General features: G+C 31.9%; 1 protein-coding gene and 1 long non-coding RNA gene across 2 annotated transcripts; both read left to right on the top strand.

Moving 5' to 3' along the window:
• The first annotated feature begins 13167 nt into the window (after positions 1-13167).
• On the top strand, positions 13168-14952 carry LOC133203397 (DNA ligase 1-like). The gene has a single exon (XM_061339188.1). The coding sequence runs from the start codon at positions 13168-13170 to the stop codon at positions 14950-14952; it is 1785 nt and encodes a 594-aa protein (XP_061195172.1).
• A 4309-nt stretch (positions 14953-19261) lies between these two features.
• On the top strand, positions 19262-22164 carry LOC133203342 (uncharacterized). Its single transcript, XR_009723401.1, has 2 exons — positions 19262-19696; positions 21726-22164. It is a non-coding gene; the product is annotated as an uncharacterized LOC133203342 (long non-coding RNA).
• The last annotated feature ends 573 nt before the right edge of the window (positions 22165-22737 follow it).

The following is a 22737-nucleotide window of genomic DNA, read 5'->3' as shown; positions in this document are numbered from 1 at the left end:
AATAAGCGGAGGTTTCCATTTCTATTTATAGTAACAATTGTTTAAAAGTAGACATTCTGCAAATTATCAAGAAAATGTAGAATTTTGCACTATTTTCTCACATTAGGGATGGACAATTTGCAGACAAACTGCTATTAACTGTTAATAACATAAGGGGAACAGCAAGTACAAGAAAGCATTAACTGAAATGCAGAATAATAAGCGGAGGTTTCCATTTCTATTTATAGTAACAAATGTTTAAAAATAGACATACTGCAGATTATTAAAGGAATGTAGAATTTTGCACTGTTTCTCACATTAGGGATGGAAAATTTGCAGACTAAATGTTATTTACTATTGCTGACATAAGGCGACTGACAAGAGCAAGACAGCATTAACTGAAATGCAGTACATTCAGTGGAGGTTTCCATTTCTATTTAATAGTAACGAATGTTTTAAAAATCATATCATGGAGGAAATGTAGAGTTTTGCACTATTTCTCACATTAGGGATGGGAAATCTGCAGACTTATTGTTATAAAGTTTATGTATTCGACAAGAAAAACACAGCATTAACTGAAAAGTAGAATAATCGGTGGAGGTTTCAATTATTAGCTCTTCTGAGCCAAAGGCTCAAAGAGCTAATGTTATGGCCATTTGTGTGGTGTGCGTAAACTTTATAGAATATGGGACATAACTCAAGAACCCCTTGGCCAATTATTGTCAAATTTGTTACAGGGTATCCTTGGACCAACAGCTCCCATTTTTACTAAAACTAGGGTTGTGACCCTTTAACAAGGGGAGATAATTAGGAAAATAGAAACAAAAGTACTGATTGCTAAAAAAATCTTCTTCTCAAGAACCACTGAGCAGATTATCACCAAACTTACATAAAAGGATGAGGATATGTTGTAGATTAAAATTTGCACGGGGAATAACCCTGGGGCAAAGGGCATGGTCTCAAGGTCACTTCAAAGTTGACCAAAAATTTCATTATATTAAAATGTTGATATTTTGCTTACTATAAGAAGTAGGATCATCAAATCTTGTCAGTTGATGCATCTGAGGACCTTATATCAAGTTGACTCAAAATGAGGTCACGGTGACCTACTTTTGAAATTTTGCAGCCATTCTTTTTCAAAATGATTTAGAGGCATATTTTGAACAATTTAAGGCCTATGATCATCAAACTTTGTCAGTTGATGTATCTTGGGTCCTCGGAGTACGATGACTAAAAAGTAGGTCACCTTGACCTACTTTTGGAATTTTATGGCTAATCTTTTTTAAAATAATTAAGGTCATTAATTCGAATACTGAGAGGTTTAGAATCATTAAATTTTGTAAGATGATGCATCTTGGGGCCATAAAACATATTCATTAAAAGTAGGTCACAGTGACCTACTTTTTGAACTTTGCAGGCATTCGATTTCAAAGCGTTTTAAAGGCATAATTTGGACATTTTAAGGCCTATGATCATAAAACTTTGTAAGTTGATGCATCTTGGGTCCTCGAAAAAACGTCAACTGAAAAGTAGGTCACCATGACCTACTTTCAATTTATATCACTCTAATTAAATATTTCGGGTACTAATTGGGTTAGCATCATCAAATTTTGTCAGTTGATGCATCTTGGGTCCTCGGAGTAAGTCGACTGAAAAGTAAGTCACCGTGACCTACTTTTCAATTTATATGACTATAATTAAATATTTCGGGTACTAATTGGCTTAGAATCATCTTGGGTTCTCAGAGTGTTTCATCTAAAATGTAGGTCATGATGACGTACCTTTGGAATTTCAAGACTTTATCTAAATATACAGGATACTTAGAGGCTTCAAATAGAAGTGATAGGTTGTACAGTTTATCAGAAGAGCGATTCAAGGCCCTTGGACCTCTTGTTAATTTTGCCACCAAACACTAAAAATGATACAATGGAAATATATGCATGAAGGACAAATGTCTATATTTTCTATCATGTTGAGGCTCACAAAAAATTTGATAAGGATGCATAGTGCTCTAATAATTATTTCATTGACAATCCTAACACACAATATAAAAGGTGAGCACTCTTATGAATTAAAAAAAAAAACATATTTCATTTGATCAAGAGCTTGTTACTGTTAATACTGTAGATAATTTTTCGATAGTACATATCTAGAAAGGACTACAAAACATCAAATTATAAGAATACGAATTAGCGATAAAACCCCCGCTCCACACTTTTACCATGTATTTCAACCATATAAAAAAAAAGCGAATAATTTTATGGTTCATGTGGTGCTTCTCACGAAGCTACGTGAAAATAAATTCCTCACTGTAGTTCACTATTGCACTGTTAGGTTGATGACACGATAATGCCACGATGCAATAACGATGACGAGATGTAGCAATGATAATGCAATGACGATGGTGTGATAAAACAATGAAGAGACAGTAAGTATCTCTTCATCTTTATCGCACCATTGCATCTTCGCTATCACAGTCGCGCTATCGCTTCATTATGCCATCACATCATCGTTACCATATTGTCGCGCCATCGCATTATTGTCATTGATTCATGGTCATTGCATTATTGGTCATCGCACTATGGACCCAAACCTTTATGGCGCAATGACGCAAAAGTGGACTTCATAGCCCTATCCGGACTCCATAAATATACCCTGGATGTAAGAAATTTTACATCGGAAAAATAAGCAACACTCTAAGAGCTCGGATATTTATCGAATACAGATGGGGTCATGTAGATCACTATCGCACTATTTAGCATCAACTGTTGTTGCAATGGTGCGATGACGCAATGTTGCGATACCAATGATCCAATTATCATTCAAATTGAAAAATTCCATACTTAATTTTTTTCAAAGATATTGGTAAATGTTTGTAAATTATTTTTGTTTATTGAATTATTTCAATTAACTGTGACTTATAATTGTAAGCCAAATGATGTTTATGACAGTCTGCAGATTTTCCATCCATAATGTCTTAAATACTGAGCATGTTCATCTTTCAAAAAATCACAACATGTCTATTTTAAACATGTTTCTATAAAAAGAATGGAGAACCCATTCTCAATAATGTGTGAAATATAGTGGAGATTGGTAGAACTGTAAAAAAAATTTCTACGAATTTTCTAATTGGTGTAAAATTGTCATTTTAGCTTTATTGGGACTTACGTTTAATACTGGGTAGCTATTAAATTCATTCCTTATTATTTAATTTTCCATCACCAAGTGTAATTGATTGATTGATTACTGTTTAATGCCAAGGCGACATTATTTCAGCCATATTTCAGCGGGCACTAAGTGTGAAAAAATAACAATTTCTCCTTCAAATTGTACATAATTAAAATGTAACATCAAGCGGATCGATACGTTTTTGACTTAAGTCAGTGTGACCTAGGAAACACAGGTTATATGGTATAAACTAATTTTTTATCCAATCAAATGACGAGTAAAAACCAGTATTAAATTATATACAAGTAGACTACACTGAGATACATCACTCTGCTTATCAGTTTTTGGTTTTGATGAATGGCGTTGCTATGGTGACTAAAATTAAAAATTCCTGTCAAATTCTATCAGGAAGCTTTTCTATAGCTTTGATCTGATTCCAGAAGACTGCACTAAGACATATAATTCTGTACATCAGATTTTAGTTTTAGATAACAGTGTTGTCATGGTAACCAAAAAAGAAAAGGAAATTTCGGTCAATTCTTTCAAAGGCTACTCCTATTACAGTTTTTGACCAAATGCAATTTTGGCATAAAAAGAGGCTAAATAAGGATATTTTTATTATTTACTGTCAAGTCCAAGTGCTAGCTACTTTTCTCTTCCTTTGTTAAATAAATACCAGTAGAGCTACAGTCTCGTCAGAGACTTCTGGTTCCTTATATGCTGAGGGGTATGTTTTTATTGATGTTTATTGCTATAAATAGAAATGGAAACCTCTACTAGTACTGGTAATTCTGCATTTCAATTAATATTGACTAGTTCTTGTAAGTCACAATATAGTTATGACAGAAAATCTGCAAATTTTCCACTTCTTATGTTTGAAATAGTGCAAGAACCTACATTTTCTAAATTATTTGAGATACTGTAAAATCATTAAATTTTGTGGGTGTTTTATGGCATAGAGAGACCCACAAATATATGTCCTCCACGTAATGTAAAATTCAAATATATAACAACCAAGCTTTTCTTCATTCACAAAGAAAATCCCCTTTACCAACTAATCTTTTCTTCAAACCACGAAAAAATTACCCTACGAAAAATAGGTGATCTTACACATGTTTACCCCTTTATCCCGTGGATATCACTCATTGGATTTTTTTTTTTTTTTTGATATCCAACAGTTATGACGTCACAATGGGTTTTAGCGTGAGAGTGGAGAAGTAAAATGAAGTAGATTCCTATATAAAACAGTGTAAAACATTGATTGTGATTTATAAAACATAGGATAAAAAGAATCTCCCATGATTTGTTGTTGGATATGAATTTTATCCAACTCGTTGCGAGTTTTTTATCCCCTCGCAAAGGCTCGGGAGTAAAAAAAAACCACACAACCGGTTGGATAAAAATCCTATTCAAGCGCAAACCATGGCAGTTCCTATATATACATTACATATATTTTTAGTTTATTGTTACTGTAATAAAAAAATGGAGAGCCCATGCTCATTAATTTGTGAAGTGTTGTATGACCACATGTACTTGAAGGTTGCATATTTTGGAGAGCAATGTTATTTTAAATATTTTTGTGAAGGTTGTAATTGGGGGAAAATTTCATTTTTTTCTCATATGCTGAGACATATGTATTTTTTAAGTATTTGGTGTCATAAATAGAAATGGAAATAATCTCCGCAGATTATTTTGCATTTTAGCTAATGCTCTCTTGTTCTTGTCAGTCACATTACATTAATAATAGTTAGTCTTCAAATTGAGCATTCCTTATGTTAGAAATAGGGCAAAAATCTATATTTCCTTGATTATTTGCAATATGTCTATTTTTAGACATACACGTATGTTGCTATAAATTGAAATCTAAACCTCCGCTGATTATTCTGCATTTCAGTAAATGCTTTCCTGTTCTTGTCATTCCCCTTTTGTCAATAACAGTTAATAATAGTTAATCGGCAAAATGTCCATTCCTAGTGTGCGAAAATCTATATTCCCTTGATTTTTAGCAATTAGTCTATTTTTAGACATGTGTTGCTATAAATAGAAATTCAAAACTTCCTCTAATTATTCTGCATTTCGGTTAATGCTCTCTTGTACTTGTCGGTCACCTGATGTCAATAACAGTAAATAGCAGTTAGTCTGCAAATTGTCCATCCTTAATGTGAGAAACAGTGCAAAATTCTACATTTCTTCAATAATTATAAAACGTTTGTTATTATTAATATAAATGGAAACCTCCGCTTATTATTCTGCATTTCAGTTAATGCTTTCTTGTACATGTTGTTCCCCTTATGTTATTAACAGTTAATAGCAGTTTGTCTGCAAATTGTCCATCCCTAATGTGAGAAAATAGTGCAAAATTCTACATTTTCTTGATAATTTGTACAATGTCTACTTTTAAACAATTGTTACTATAAATAGAAATGGAAACCTCCGCTTATTATTCTGCATTTCAATTAATGCTCTCCTGTACTTGTCAGTCACATTATGTCAGTTACAGTTAATGACAGTTAGTATGCAAATTGTTCATCTCTAATGTGAGAAATAGTGCAAAAATTTACATTTCGTCGTTAATTTCCCATGTGTCTAATTTTAGACATTTGTACTATTTATAGAAATGAGAGCCTATCCTCAATAATGTGTGAGTTATTGTATTATCCCTTGTTCTAATTGATGAAATATTGGTGAGAGCAGTATGTTTATCACTTATGTTTTAGTGGGGCTTCTAAATGATAGAAAATAGTCATTTTTACACATATTATGAGACATGTCTATTTTAAGGCATTTGAAGCTATAAATAGAAAGCGGAACTCCCTTCAAATAATATGCATAGTAGTTATTGGTGTCCAGTTCTGTCATTAACATATTGACTTCTACAGTATATTTCTTAAATACCTAACAATGGCATCTTAAACTCTGCCAAAATTTGATTTTTTAGATTTTTCTGAAATATGTCTATTTATAGATACATGTTACTAAAGATAGTATTGAGATCCCACTCAAATTTTTTCATGAGGTGACACTCCAAATTCTGAAGTATGAAAACACACATAAGATTTGAAAAATTTCCGTAGACAATTTTTTTTATTTAACCTTAAAGTTCTCAAAAAATACCAAATTTCCCATTTTCACATTTTCAGAAACAATGTCATTTTACAGGACCTTTTTCTTAGAGTGGGAAAAATTCTGGAATAACCAATTGTATGCCCTGTATACCTTAAAAGTTGATGTTTTCTTATGATACAATGATTTATGTTTGAGTTTACTACATAAAGATAAAAATGCATTTACATTTCCTCAATTTTCATGGCTTTATTTGGTCAAAAATGGCCAAATTCAATTGATCCGTCTCCATGGCAACCGGGTGCACGTGTGAAACTTCTAACACCATATTTGCTAGTTTTGTACCCAGATGCACCTGTGGTGCAAATTTCATCAAAATCGGAGAGATGTCGTTTCCAAGCCCTATAGTAAATTTTTTGGTGCTTACAGAGAATGCATGTAAAGCATTAAACCCTATTTTTGGAAAAAAATTATTTTGTTTAAAAAATTTCAATGTTCATTAAAGGACAGAGGAAATTCTGGTAAGTCACACAATCACACTATCTATATCTACTTGCGATTATTGGTCTGAAGAATGAAATATCTTAAAATTTGTGAATTAAAAAATACTTAAGCAGTTTAGAGTCATAACATATGATTTCGGTGATTCTATCGTTAATTTTTCAACATAACAAGTAAAAACATGATTACTATACACGTACGATGTTTGACTCAGATTGGCAGTGCAAGTTTAGGGATATGATTATCTGTAGAACTATTAAAGCATGAATTAATTAATATAAAATTCATTTCCAATTATTGTAAAGTGTAAAAAAAAAAAATGGCTTGTCTCTTTTCATACAAGCGATGTCTTGAAGATAATTGCCTGTGCAAGCCAAACAATGGTCTCTAATTGGAGGAAATTAACGGTATAGCATTAGAAACTGAAAAACGGTACATAATTTGGAGGTTAATTGGTTTATAAATTTATATATTTATTTTACTGACGACCGCGATATTAATGTGGCGCTAATATTTTAACTGTGGCGGAACTTTGGCGCTGATTTTTTAACTGTGGCGCTAAGGAATTTATCTGTGGCGGGGCCTCACGTTAAACGGCCCAGGGAGAACTTTCTGTATGCATACATGTATGCATAAAGAAATAGTTTTTCACTAAGTTGATGAAGTCAATTATCAAAGTTGCATTGTTCAAACAGAAAATCATGATCACAAGGCACATGATAATTATGCGAAAACATCATTCGATTTCGATAAAACATTCGTATGAGATTTTCATGAAGAGTATATCGCATAAATAGCGTGCAAAGAAAACTCCACATGAAAGTTTTAAAAAGTGAATATTGTACAAAACCAATTCACATGATATTCGCATGAAAAAAAAAATATATATATATATAATTTTTACATTATTTTCTCACAATTTTCAAATATATGTAGTAGTTCTCTCGGGAAAATACACTGTAAACCAACTATTATTCGCCACATCTGTTATTCACGATTCTTCAGTTTAAAATCCATCTATGGCTTCAACTTTTTGCGACTGTGGAAACTTAAATATAGATTCAAAATTAAAAACGTATAAGTAATTCATGACGAGAAATTCTTTTTCAGTTGAAAGAAGGTCGCAAAACTCGCGGATATTTCTCGCATGCAAAAATGGTTAATATCATTTTCGTCGAATTAGCATGATCGTAATTTTTTTTTTCAATAATAATTCTTACTTACTATAATAACCAAATGTAAGAGGACAGTGTTTTCTTGATCAATCACTATTTCAAAGAACTGTCAAGCTGCAATTTTCTTCTTTTTCTTCAACTTTTCTAATGAACATTTGATTTTATCAATATATGATGGAAACCTTGCATTATCTTTCGTCTTAGAAATAGGCTGATCTTGAATGCGCAACATTCTTGAAATGAGTAAATGTATTTTTTTTTTTTTTAATTTTGCATGTTATTGGGGTAACATTCGTCAAATTCCACAGAGGCGTCAAAATCTGTTATACCATTAGACATGAAACATGAAATAAAATGGGCAAGGGCATTTAAACTTGGATATCATGTGTTGTGTCTGATCGACCTAAAACAAGTAACTCTTGCAAGCTTGACATACAATGTCGATGATCGATTGCTTCCACTCTATCTCACATATTTCTTTCTCTTTACAGTAATTATTATTTATTAGAAATACAAATAATAAAAAAATAAGACTTTGTTATTTATTATATGCTAGTAAGAAGAGTATATAAGAGTTGATATGTACATCTTTACAAGTGTAAAGTTTGTACAACTTTACGTCTCTACTAGTGTATATTATACATAAACGTGTGCAATTCAGAACTTGTTGTGTAAACATATTGTGTATATCTGCTCATGTATAAGTGTGTTCACCTTAGGGGAGTTTTACCTTTCGTGCAAGTGAAAATTAATTTCCGTATCCAACTGTACGGTAATAGGCATAAGGAACTAGCAATAGGAAATATTTTTTTTTTTCTTACTCATAGGATGAATAGTATTAAGCTGTCATTTTGAAATCTACCACGTGTTAGGCAATATTGTGTTCTAAGGCAAAGTGAGAGGCTTCGAAAGCAAACTAAATGGAACTAGTCTTATTATTCAGCCACCTAGCTACCCTTTATTGTTTCTTATTAAAACTGTTACAAGGTTTTTTTGTATTGACACTTCTTTAAAGTTCACTTGAATGCATACATTTTTGCTGATGTCAATTGCAGACAGCATTGTGGCAACACTTTCTCATTGTTTCAGTGTTGTTTTGTTGGGTACAAAATTTGCTAGTTGTGTTTAACATCTTTATGACCTGCATACCGTCAGTATTTTCTTTTCTGATTTATGAATAGATTTCTGGATAAAACCTCTGTTTAGGCAATTTCTTGTGAAGATCGTATTTTTCTAAATGGTTTGTGTGAAAGAACTAGTTTGTTTTATTGGTCTTCTCACAGGTATTCTTTTTGATGGTTATTTATTGAAAATGCAAAGAGTATAATTTCTGATAGGTTCCTACAATCCTTACTAGTTAAAAGGAAATATATTTATTTGATCTACGCAGATTTACTTTAGAATTATTGCAATTTTTACACACAAAAATATTAGTTCTCATGAAAAAAGAAATCAAGTTTCCTCCTCAATAAATTTGCTACATAATGACATCGCTATATCATAAACCAGTATCTCTGGTTTAAAATATCTAGACTACAACTACAAGTGACAAAATATTTAATAATCATACATGTAGTTTGCGAATAAGTAAAATGAAAAATAAATTATACATGTATTCATGTGAATGAATTGTATCATGAGAACCGTGTGATAAATTAAAGTTTTTTGGGATATTTGATAACTTAGATATGAAAAAAAACATTTCAAAATCGAAAGCAAGTTCCCAAGTGAATGCTAGATTTACTAGGAAATATATATTATGTTGCAAATAATGAAACTTTACCATATACATGTAATCAACAACATTACTTTTGTCTCTTTATTTAAATTTGTCCAAATGGCCGATCTTTTTTGCAACTTGAAAGACTCTTAAATTTCCACCCAAATGCATTGTTTGGAAAATGCATTTCACTGCTATTATAAATAAGACGAATTAAGACTCACTGTTGGGGGGAGAAAATTAGAGGACACTCTAGCCATGTGTTCTGACATTAGCGTAAGCGTTTTAGGGAATTGCTGCGCTAGCTTGCCATATGATAATTTATATTTGAGAAAATCATTACACTTTTTTATGAGAGTTCAAAATAGTATATGCTACTGCTTACCAGATCAGAGTTTATACTAGTAGATGAAATCAGTTTTATTTACTTAACAGTCTTAAAATATCCATTGTTATCCATTAATAATTAAACAAACCCCTATTTCGCAGGGGAAGCGCACCTGTGTGTGTGAGGCGGTTGGTAGGGGAGATGGTATATGTAATTTAGTCACACTCTCTCCCGTTAGGAACGAAGTTAAGATATATAAAACAGGTGCAAATTTTAACTCGAGTTGATGCACCCAACCTCTGCTGGCCAGCTTCATCTTCACCTTCAAAATTGTTACTCCACCCAGCACTTTAAATTTTTTTTTGTAATTTTGATTCAAATATATTTGATTTACCTTATTATCAAATAAATATCTTCAGAATATGTATGTTTTGATTTAATGGTGATTTCAGGCCTTTTTAAGTATAAACTTAAAGTATTAAATGTAGTCAAAATAGCATCATCTTGAATGGACTTTTCAAAATAAATCGCGAAATAAAATAAATTCGCTGATGAAAGCTTATTGCAAGTTCTTTTTCTTCGCTACAGAATTATAAGTCAATTATGTGCATTTGATGTGATTCAATATTAAAGTTTGACAATAATATCAATATTCTGAATATAAATACTGTGTGTAATGTGATGTACACGTTCTTTATTTTGTGATTTAAGAAAAGGCGGAAGAAATATTCACTAATATTTCCTTTTTATACTTAGCAGTCTTATTTCCTTATTTTTATGCCCCCGGATCGAAAGATCCCGGGGGGTATATTGCTTTTGTCCTGTCTGTCTGTTTGTCTGTTTGTTTGTTTGTCTGTTTGTCAGTTTGTCTGTTTGTCTGTCTGTCTGTTGTCAACTTTAACCTTGCCCATAACTTTTGATTGGTTGGAGCTATGACTTTCATATTTCACATGTGTATTCCTTGTAACAAGACCTTTCTTTGAGAACCATCATATTTGACCTTTTGACCTTGACCTTGGAGTTTGACCCACTTTTGCAAAATTTTATGAGACTTTAACCTTGGCCATAACTTTTGAACAGTTGGAGCTTGGGGTTTCAAACTTCACGTGTATTCTTTGTGACAAGGCCTTCTTTTGGATACCAACAATTTTGTCCTTTTGACCTTGACCTTGGACTTTGACCTACTTTTGAAAAACTTTAACCTTGGCCATAACTTTTTAACGGTTGGTGCTTAGGGTTTCAAACTTCAGATGTGTATTCCTTGTGACAAGACCTTCCTCTGGATATCAACCACTTTGACCCTTTTGACCTTGACCTAGGAGTTTGACCTACTTTTGAAAAACTTTAACCTTGGCCATAACTTTTGAATGGTTGATGCTAGGGCTTTCATACTTCACATATGTAATCCTTGTGACAAGACCTTCCTTTGAATACCAACGACTATGACCTTTTGACCTTGACCTAGGAGTTTAACCTACTTTTGAAAAACTTTAACCTTGGCCATAACTTTTGAATGGTTGATGCTAGGGCTTTCATACTTCACATATGTAATCCTTGTGACAAGACCTTCCTTTGGATACCAACCACTTTGACCCTTTGACCTTGACCTAGGAGTTTGACCTACTTTTGAAAAACTTTAACCTTGGCCATAACTTTTGAATGGTTGGTGCTAGGGCTTTCATACTTCACATATGTAATCCTTGTGACAAGATCTTCCTTTGGACATCAACCACTTTGACCTTGACCTTGACGTTTGATTTTTATTTAAAAAACGTTAACCTTCACCATAACTTTTGAACAGTTGTATCTAGGTCTTTCAAATTTCACAGGTGTTTTCCTCGAGACAAGATCTTTCTTTGGGTATCAACATTTTTTATCTTTTGGCCTGGATTTTGACTTGCATTTGAGAAACTTTAACCTTCGACATAAGCTGCCATACGGGGGCATCAGTGTTTCACAAACACATCTTGTTACATTTCTGTGTCAATGGCAATCTTTTTTGACATAATATACAGTAGTAACAGTAATAAACTAGAGGCACCGTGAGCACTGAGCTCACAAAATGATACCCTCCGCTCGAGCTCCAAAATGCATATAATGGAAAAGTCAATTTTTGCAAATGTGAGGCCCAAATATCTGTCCGATCAAAAAAAAAGTAGGAGGTGCATGCACAGTACTTAAAACATCAATAAAGTAATAAAGATGTTGTGAAAAAATTCTATTTAGTGGTTTTTGTATATGGGGTTGTTGTTGTTGTTGTTGTTGTTAAGAAATGGGTAACCCTGATATTGTAGTGAAGTATAATGTTTTTATGATCGGGCTCGAGATCCCAATATTCTTACTCTGAGTGGTTGTCAACTATAAACAAAAAAGTTCAGTTGCATCGTAGACCTGACAGTGTTAACACACCATAAATAACCTGGGAGGTTTTGCGGCTCTTTGAGTTCACCTGCATAGGTGTGCATAGGTGAGCTATCTCTTTTATATTTGTATATAGTTATACAAATACAACATTGGTGTCAGAAGTGTAGTTTGTCAATTAAATTACCCCGCATAGAAGATCGTGCATTTTGGCGCCGTTTTTAAAAATATTTCTCTTTGTCTCATAAAGACAATATTTATTTTGAGAAACCCTTTTTGTTTATTTTGTAGAATTTTTTGAACTCTAGACAATATTCATTTTGAGGAACATTATTTGTTTATTTTGTAGTATTCTTTTTCTCTTTGTCTCTTAAAGACAATATTTTTTTTGAGAAACTCTATTTGTTATTTTCATAAAACACGTTTTTTCAATGTTCTCTTTATCTCTTATAGATAATATTTTTTTGAGAAATAATATATATTTATTTTGTACTAGTCCGTTTGAAATTTCTCTTTGTCTCTTCTAGACAATATTTTTTTTGAGAAAAGCTATTTGTTTATTTTTTATAGATTTTTTGGTGGGAAAGCAACTTATTTCTCTTTGTCTTCTAGCCTTGAAGACAATATTTTTTTTGAGAAATAGTTTGTACATTTTTTTCTTCTTTCCCTTCTATTTTTGTATTTTTCATTTTTTGTGCTTTATATTTTTTCATTTTTTCCAACTCATTTTTCCTAGTATACACCTACATGTTTTTCAATGCAAACCAACATGACTAAATCGTCGGATTGTCTGATGATTTAGTTAAATAAACATCATTAGGTATCATACAAAAACAGGTGTATACAGGTATAGAAGCAATTACATCTGCATTATGACTACCCCCATTAATATCAATGAGGCTTCACTAGAAACATTAAAAACAATCAGAAATATAGGAGACAAAAGGGCAAAAGCAATATTAGAGATCAGAGATAGAAAGGGAGAGATAACCTTGGAAGATCTAAAATTAATTCCCAATATCCCAAGTACAATCTGGGATCCTCTGGTAGAAGAAGGATTAATTATTGTACCATCCATTCTTAGACATTCTGACAATACAGAACAAATTTCAGATCAAACAAATACATCAGACATTCAAACAACAAAAGCCTCAGAAGATCCCCAAAATAAATTGTTAGAAAAAATCCAAGAGTTAGAGAGAGAGTTATGGGCAAAGGATGGAAAGATCAGAGAAAGAGAGATTCTGATTAGAGAGAGAGAGGATGAAATTAAGGAGAAAGACGAGGAACTAACTTTATTACATAAGAGCACAATTGCTAGTCGAGAGAAAGCAGACCGAATGTTTGAAGAGATGCAAAAAAAGTTTGAAATGAAAGAGAAAGAAATGAATGAGAAATTTTCTATTAGAGAAAGAGAGTTAGATGAACAAATGCAAAGATTTGTAGATCAGAAAGAAAGGGTACAAAGATTAGATGAAAAAGAAAGAACAGAGAAAGAGGAACAATTCAGGATAAGAATGAGAGAACTAGATCTTAGAGAAAAAGAAATTGAAAAGAGAGAAAGAGATTTAAGACAAATGAAAGCAGAGAGAGAACAGGAAGAATACATTTCACACATAAATAGGTTAGCTCCCCAAAATGTTTACCATAACGGTGAAAAAACAGAAGATAAGAGAAGTAATGCGAAAACACCTTGCAGTCCAGCTACTCCCAAATTGTCAACTTATGATGGGAAATCAGAGTGGAAACCCTATTTTGTACAGTTTAACTATATTGCAAAGAAATACATGTGTAATGAAAAAGAAAAATTAGACAAATTGATAGAATGTTTAAGAGAGAAAGCTTTAAAATTCTTCAGTTCTAGACCAGAAAATGTACAAAAAGATTATAACATCTTATGCCAGAAAATGAAGGAGAGGTTCGACAAGAAAGATCAGCCGCACATCATCAGGCGGCAGTTACAAGAAATAAAACAGAACGTAGACGAAACATTAGAGGAATTCGCTGAAAGAATTGAAGAGCTTACAACTGAAGGCTACCCGGACACCCCAGAGTACTTTAAGAGCACCATTACTATTGATGCCTTCCTAAGGGGCTGTACTGAGAAAAGAGCGGCACTGGTCACTTTAGACAAAGATCCGAAAACATTAGATGAGGCAGTCCAACATATGAAAAGTGCCATCACCAACCAGAAGTTAATAATGGGGCCTAAAAAAGAAGTCAGAAGAGTTACCTTTGAAGAGAAATCAGAAGAAATTCCACCCATAATTACACACCAAGAGGATGCGAGCATAAGGGTTATCAACAGAACAACACCTAAAACTGTACCTTCACTGGAGACAAGAATGACAGCTCTAGAAAATGACAACAAAGAGTTCAAGAGAATGCTTATGGAAATTTTAAAAAGACTGAAGGTGGCTGAGGCAGAGAGGGAACCAAGACCAAGATGCAGATCACCATTGCAATCTCCTACAAGAGAAAATCAATCAATATCATATAGTCCTGAAAGAGAGAGACCGGTGGAATGTTTCAAATGTGGTGAGATGGGTCACTACGCAAGAAACTGCTTACATCAAACATACTCTAGATCAAAAGTATCTTTTCAAAACAGATCATCCCCACAATCAGATTTAAACTTTCAAGAGCTGAGGAAGTAGGCCATTCTTCAGCTCACATCAATACACCAAGGCCACAACCCCATACTAAATTTAAACTTTAACCTCTATTTTTTTTTTTTTTCAGTCAAACCTATCACATCTGGAGATTTTAACAATCACCCCGAAAATTTCATTTCTTTAGAAATTTTTAATTATTCAATGCAATTTTTTTTATGATCGTCAAGAATTGTTGGAGAATTTTCTATCACTGACGTCGGAGAGTCTGATGTTTTTTGTTGGAGGAGTTTCTGATAATTCATCTGTTAATAAATCTTATTTAAAATATACTTTTAAAATCTGAAAAATAATTTATTAAGAGATTTTATATTAAAATTGGTCAGTTTATTTTTAAGAATGTTTTAAATGTAGATTAGGGAACACTGATGCTGATGATGTACAGTCGGATTTTCTGATTGTTGTCATTTCGCATCATGCTTAATTAATGTAAATATTTTTTATCATTTCAGAGAATTCAATAGAATTTTTACCATTTTAATTACCAATATATACACGTATAACAATATAGGTAAAAACTTAAAAATATGAGGGGGAGGAATGTAGTGAAGTATAATGTTTTTATGATCGGGCTCGAGATCCCAATATTCTTACTCTGAGTGGTTGTCAACTATAAACAAAAAAGTTCAGTTGCATCGTAGACCTGACAGTGTTAACACACCATAAATAACCTGGGAGGTTTTGCGGCTCTTTGAGTTCACCTGCATAGGTGTGCATAGGTGAGCTATCTCTTTTATATTTGTATATAGTTATACAAATACAACAATATTATGGAAAGAATGGCAGTGTCCATTTTTTTCTACTGGAAAACCGAAATGTGTGTCCATTCAAAAAATAAAATAGGAGATGTACAATGCCAATGTGTAATAAAAAATCTCAAAATTCTCATTAAATTTCATTCAATGGTATAAGAGGAGTTGCGCAGATAAGAGATGGGTACCCCCGATTTCATATAAAAAGAATGGCATTATCCATGTTTTGCTATGAGAAACATATAATTTGAATATAATCAAAAATATGAAATATGAGCTGCACAATGGCACCATGTAATGAAAATTCTGTGAAATTATAGGAGTTGCGGATAAGATATGTGTACCCCCAGTATTATAGAAAGAATGACAGTGTCCATGTTTTGCTATAATATGTTTTAATGGCTTTTTTTTAAATTGCTATGTGTAATTTCGCACTAGGGATATCAATGCATGTATACATATAACGTATGACTTGTAATCATTTTTGAAACCTTTTTTTTTTCCAGGAAGCAACATTTCAACCAACCCGAGTACAGAAAAACAAAACTCAGTGAACATCTTGCTGTCTGTGGGCTGGGACAATTCTCAGTTTATCCCTTTTATAAACTCAAAACAGAAAATCTTTTAGAGAGACGGGAAAAAGAAAAACATTTCATCAAGATTTTTAAACCGTCCTTTAATAGTTTAATATAGTCTGTTTTATGACTTTATTACGCTATTAATAAATTGCGTAATTTTACTTAGACTCTAAAATTGTTTCCTCTATAAGCATTGTGACGTCATTGCATTGTTGTTGACGTTATCATCAGGTAGCGTTATAACGTCACATGTTTGAATTGTTTTAGAATGTAAAACGTCTGAAGAAGTAATGAAAGCGCTTATTTTTTACTAACATTGTTGCCTTGTTATTTTCTATTTTCATATTAATTACCGGACACTGTGATATTTCTTTTCAATTTTGGATATATATATATATATATATATATATATATATATATATATATATATATATATATATATATATATATATATATATATATATATATATATATATATATATATATATATATATATATACCTTTTATGAGGTCCATTTATCTATAAATTGACCGAATGAAAGGGCTACATTTGTTATATCTGTAAGTTGACCGAATGAAAGGGCTACATTTGTTGTTATATTATTTTTTACAGAGATCCACAAGCAAAATTTAAAATTAACTGGAACAAGTCACAAGTTTTTGCTCTTGTCTTTTTAGCATACACATTGACTGGAGATCAGAAGAAATTAAGCTGTTTAAGGATACACCAAAGGTTTCCAAATGTCTGAATTTAATTTACATGTAATTCTTTCATTATCAAAGATTACATAATATAAGTATATATATCCTTTGAAAGATTGTTAAATTTACTATTTAGTTATCCTAATTTAAACTTTGGTTAAGAACTTATATGAATATTATTTAAATATTTATGTAAATTTTAGTACATTAATATTTTATAAAGCACTTTTCTGTATTTAACCCCTCAGATTGGTCATTTTGCATCAAGGTAGAAGAAAGATTGAACCTAAAAACTGTATCTCATATTTTTGATAAATCTTCTAATTCAAAAGTTACAGCCATTTGCACTTCAATGTTACCAATTTATTCGCCTAATTTAACATTTCCCTCAATAATTCCAAAAGTAAACTAGATATCAAAAATCTGAGATACGGTTTTGTGAACACACGTATGGGAAAAACCCATCCCATTTTCAGAGAAAATGGTCAATAAATAGGGGAGCTGAATCCTTTGAAAGAATACCACAAATTGTTTGATCTTACTATAGAGAGCAAAAACCCATTACAAAACAAAATCTGCCAAGGCTAGGAATATATGACACCTTGGAGATTAAGCTTTGGATACCTGTCACTTAGCCATATTTCCTATGCATATTCACAAGAATGGGAGGTTCTTCTCTGTATTTAGATGCTTTTAATTAAGTAAAATAGGTTAAATTCAGAATCAGAAAGATTTCCCGGCAAAATGGCAAGAGCTATGCTCCCCCTCCTATTTTATGGTCATCAGTGATCTGTTAGATCTCCTTCTCTAAATCTAGAGTCCCTGTAGTTTAATTACTGATAACCTCTGTATGGCTAGTGAAGAATTCCCCAAGTGGTCACAGTGATTTATTGCGTCTTTGATGAGAAGGCAGTCACAGATCAAATCAGAAGCTTCATTAACAGGACATTCACATGTGGTAGTGTTCATGTTTCATTATTGTTAAATAATTAGAAAACCATTTCATAATTACTAAGAATTTTACAAGCATTATAAAGCAGTAATTAACTTCTTTTCTTAGCCAAAAATCTCAAAATTGTTGAAAATCTTGAACAAAGCCTCCGGTGTATCCTTAATGTAATTGCATTTCCTTTGTACTGATAGAATTATTAAGGGAATGTACTGATTTAAAAGGCTAAATGTGTTGTATTATATTATAACAATTTATGGAAAACATATCTCATATGTTTTATTATAAAGTAGATCCTTATTAAAGGGAATGTTACATCTTACCGATTATTACAGAAGATCACAATTATAAATTTATAGAGCTGAATGATATTTTTTTCAGAAACATCAAATCATATCAGCTATAGTAAAGTCTTCACATTTGTTGTTTTATAGAAACTTGTTTCCTTTTTAGAAACATACAGTCGATATGCATTCAGAATCTATAAATAGTAACAAAAGTCTATATACATTTATATTTCATCATGTGATCAAATTTGAGCCAATCAAAGATTTTTGAATAATAAAGAAAAACATGATGACTTTGTGAAACTTTATGCCCCCGATTGTAACACAATTCTGGAGTGTGTCGTAGACTACAGTGCCCCCGATGAAGATTGTAGACAAATACAACACTCTTGCTATGGTTACCAAGAAGGGAAAATGTTTGATTTTGTTAATTCTATATCAATATTAAACACTTTGTGCCAGCCTTTTGCATCCAGTAAGAGATTGGGTGGTTGTCAAAATTGTCAGATTAGTTGTTCGTGAATATCAATCATAAAAGTTTTGGGAATCTACATAGTTATTTGCTAACGACCCTGCTATCGAAATTTCCATCAATAAGAGATGGAGAAAGTTGAGGAGGGATTGCTAGTAACACACATACCATTGGTGGACACTGTCTTGTTGTAAATGTTGAATTTATTGGTTGGCAGTAAATATACAATTTACAACATGACAACTACAGTGCAGGGAACTAATTTTGTTACAGCATCAATGCTGATTTGAATGCTTCCTTTGCTTGCTGATTTGAATGCTTCCTTTGCTTGCTGATTTAATGCTAGTTATCCTTATCCTGATCCTGATCTGATCCTTATTCTGATGCTACTTTTGCTGGTTCAAAACTAGGTCAATGCTAGTAATGCTACCGGAAGTAGGATTATCCTGGCGGAAGTGGATAATTTAATTTCAGCATTGCTATTTTAAGCCATAAAAAATATTTTTTTTGTAATTTTTATTTGTATATTGTATTAAATAACTTTCTTTTATCTGTTTACATTTTTTACCGAAAGAAATTTAGCGATTTTTAACGAATTTCGCTTTGTCAAATTCCAATCGTAAAATTGAAAACAAAAATGGCGACACAGTGAAAGTTGGAAGTAAATCTTGCGAAGTTATCGTAACAGAGTTGTTTGACAAAGGCTAGCTGCCCACTGCAATCCAGATAATTCTTATGAGGTATTGCTTGCACCCAACGATGCGATGATTTTCCCATTTCCGAAGCGATTTCGGAAGAAGAGCCCCAATGTGTTCAACGTGTGAGCAAGGAAACGTGATGGACAATGAACATGATGAAGTTTATGACAAACCCAGACGAAAATTTATCATGTTTCCTGTGAATATTTCAGCAAAAATATTATGCTTTAAGTTGTAAAAGCCGTTTCCAAGGAACCATCAGATCATCAGTACACTACCATGACTCAGAGGGTATGTAAACTATGTTTTTTTTTTTTTAATTATCAAATTATCAGATTATATAAGGATGATGTGAAACAGATTTACAAATAAATAAACACTCAAAATTCTCAGCGATTCAGGCATTTAAACCCATGTGATTTTAAAGGTCAATTTTTACAATTGAGAAAGAATTATATGTATGATTTTTTAGAGATTCAGATGCAGTCTTCTGTAGTTAATTCACATGGTATCAAGTCAGTACATAACCTGACCGACTGATAACCAAGTCCACTCAAACCTAGTATGTCAACTCTAACCAAATCTATAGACTGGTATTGCCTGTCTCTTTCGTACGTTCATGTATATTGCGCATATCAGACAGGTAAGGCCAGTCTACCAAATCTAGAAGTCAACTGTTAAACAAAAGTATGGTTACGGAATTCAATTTACCCTTGCGGTCTTAGTTTTGAGGGGAGAAGTTAGGTTGTACCTTATCATGTAACTGACCTGTGCCTGGTTTACGAGTAGATTGTACGTAAGGTTTTAAACAGATACATTATAACAACATTTTTCAAAAGGCAGAAAAGTAACTTACAATTAAGTACCTGAATAAAATGCTACAAGAAAAAGTAAGGAAAAAAGAAAGTTGTCCCAAGTCAAATAAAACTGTTTTGGGATGGGAAGGGTTCGAAGGCTGGGATGATACAATTTTTTTTATATTGATACGTACATTGATATGTATCAATCATGATATTTGAGCTATGATACGATATGTATCAAATATTTTGAATTGGTCATGAAATCTTATTTTTGTATTGAAAAGAACAAAACATTTCATCCCAATTATGAATGATTTATTTAAAGACATAAGCTGTATATCCGTTGTAAAACAAACTTACTTCACGCAAGTGGTGTAAATTTTTACCGGTATGTATTTTAAATAAATATTTCTATTTAAGGACATACGCAATGTACTTTACCTACTGATAATTTTTCAAGATATTCTTAATTTAAGATTATAGTGCCATCAGAAGTTCGTAGACAAAAAATCAGCATGCATTTCCAGAGGTTTTGAAAAGATATCAATTGATGAAAATTCCTGTATAATTCATAGAGAAATATACAAAAATTACTAAGCATATATTCTAGATGTTTTGTTTATCAAAACTTGTTTTAGAAGAAGTGTACAATAGCATATATAGACATTAAATTGTAGCACACAGTTCCTTTAAATATTGGAACTCTTCAACTCCAGGGAAAAAGACAATAATGTTCAAACTACGTTGCGTATGTCCTTCACGTCATGTTTATCATACATATATTAAACCCAAAATGTAAGTAAACAAAGAAAAACGCCTGAATTTTTTTGCAATATTTAAATATTTTTACATACATATTGATATACGTACCATCCTCACACAGAATTAATATTATCGATTAATCTTTTCAGCCCTAATGGCTCCTTTTAAATTTTACTGGAGTTAAAGAAAAAAGAAATTAAATTAATGCTTGAAACTGTGATCATTAATTTGACATTAAAAAGCAAAATCATGTTCTAAATCACTTCACCGTTCTAAGTTACTAATTGTGCCCCTATTTCATTGACGCAAGTACTTTTCAAGTTTAAGTAGTGCCAATTTATTTTCTTTTACCTGAAAAAAAAATACTTGCTTTAAAACTTGTCTTAATACAATTTGCTCTTCAAGTCTGTATTCTGTATATTTGTACGTGCGATGTAGACGTAATTGTATAAAGTTAACAAAACTGTAGTTAGAACTGTATATACATTGTATTTTTAACATTTGGCATTTTTTATATTTGAATTTATAATCTTTTTACTTTTATTATTTAAGCAGTCTGTTTGAAAGTAAAAATAATTCAAGGATGAGTTTCTTAATCATATGAAATTTAAAAATCTCCAACCAAAACTTATATTCAGATTCTCTTTGGAAGATTGTTTGTTAATATCCATGCAAGAAGAGAAATTAAACTAATCAACTTAATTTACATTGATAACATTTTTAAATTAAATCATGACCTAATATCTCATATTTTTCAGGCCAATGATAGTAAACACTGCAGTAAGTCCACCAGGGATTGATGGCAAAAAAAAAGAATATTTTGAAGAATGATTTGGATATGCTGGCCTCCTCTTTGGACCTAAATCCAGCTGATGAAATTCTATCTGAAAAAATAGTGAGAAGCCAAGAACTAATAATCAACTTCTGTAAATCAGACAGTGGTGTTAAAACCTGTGTGATGAAGTGTGCCAAATTCATTGATCACATACTTGTACATTTTTAAGTTATCTCCCATGTAGATCTAAAAAGTAATGTACAGAGTTTAAAGTGGACTTCAAGTGCTTTATGTATTGTACATGATTACATTGAGATGTATGAAAATTGAAATGCATGCCTGCTCTTTTGTACAGTCTTAAAACTGTTCATATGATTGTCCACATAATTGATTTTGTCAAATAAATGAACACATATATTTTACAGTAGTGTGATGTTTTAGGTACTAATAGAGAGATACATGTATATATAAAATTTTATGTCCAAGTTGTGTTTGTAGTACACATTTTTTCAAAAAAAAAAACAAAACAAAACAAAACATAAAAAATAATACCCCTGATATTTTTTTGTTAACACCAACATTCTAGATCTGCCTCTGAGATTATGTAGACAGGCAATATTTCTGTTACATGTAGTGTTCTTATTGAAGCATATGCAATCCTCTATTTCATGAATACTCTAAAAAAAAAATTGAATTTTTGATCACTTACACCCCAACTTAAAAAATGAAACACTAATTCATAACTGGTTAAATATTCACTGATGTTCCTACTTTTCACTAAATTTTTTGTTGGATATACTTGCTTACACTATACAGAGTATATATACAGCATTTGAGCTAAGAATATTGTGTACTAGGTAACTGAGTGGAATATTATATATGTAATGGTTAAATACTGAGTAAAGCCAAGGTTACCGAGTTGTATAGACAAAAATAGTAATACCGGTATGTCCCCATTCATTGACATCTGAATATTTAAACTTGAAATAATAACA

The sequence above is a fragment of the Saccostrea echinata genome, unplaced genomic scaffold (genome assembly GCF_033153115.1).
Source record: "Saccostrea echinata isolate AGI-Se365-2 ecotype Australia unplaced genomic scaffold, CSIRO_AGI_Sech_v1 ptg000050l, whole genome shotgun sequence".
Taxonomy (NCBI): domain Eukaryota; kingdom Metazoa; phylum Mollusca; class Bivalvia; order Ostreida; family Ostreidae; genus Saccostrea; species Saccostrea echinata.
This window is presented reverse-complemented; position numbering and strand designations above follow the sequence as displayed.

Coding starts and splice junctions, on each gene's coding strand:
- LOC133203397 (XM_061339188.1), top strand. CDS start 13,168: ATGACTACCCCCATTAATATCAATGAGGCTTCACTAGAAACATTAAAA.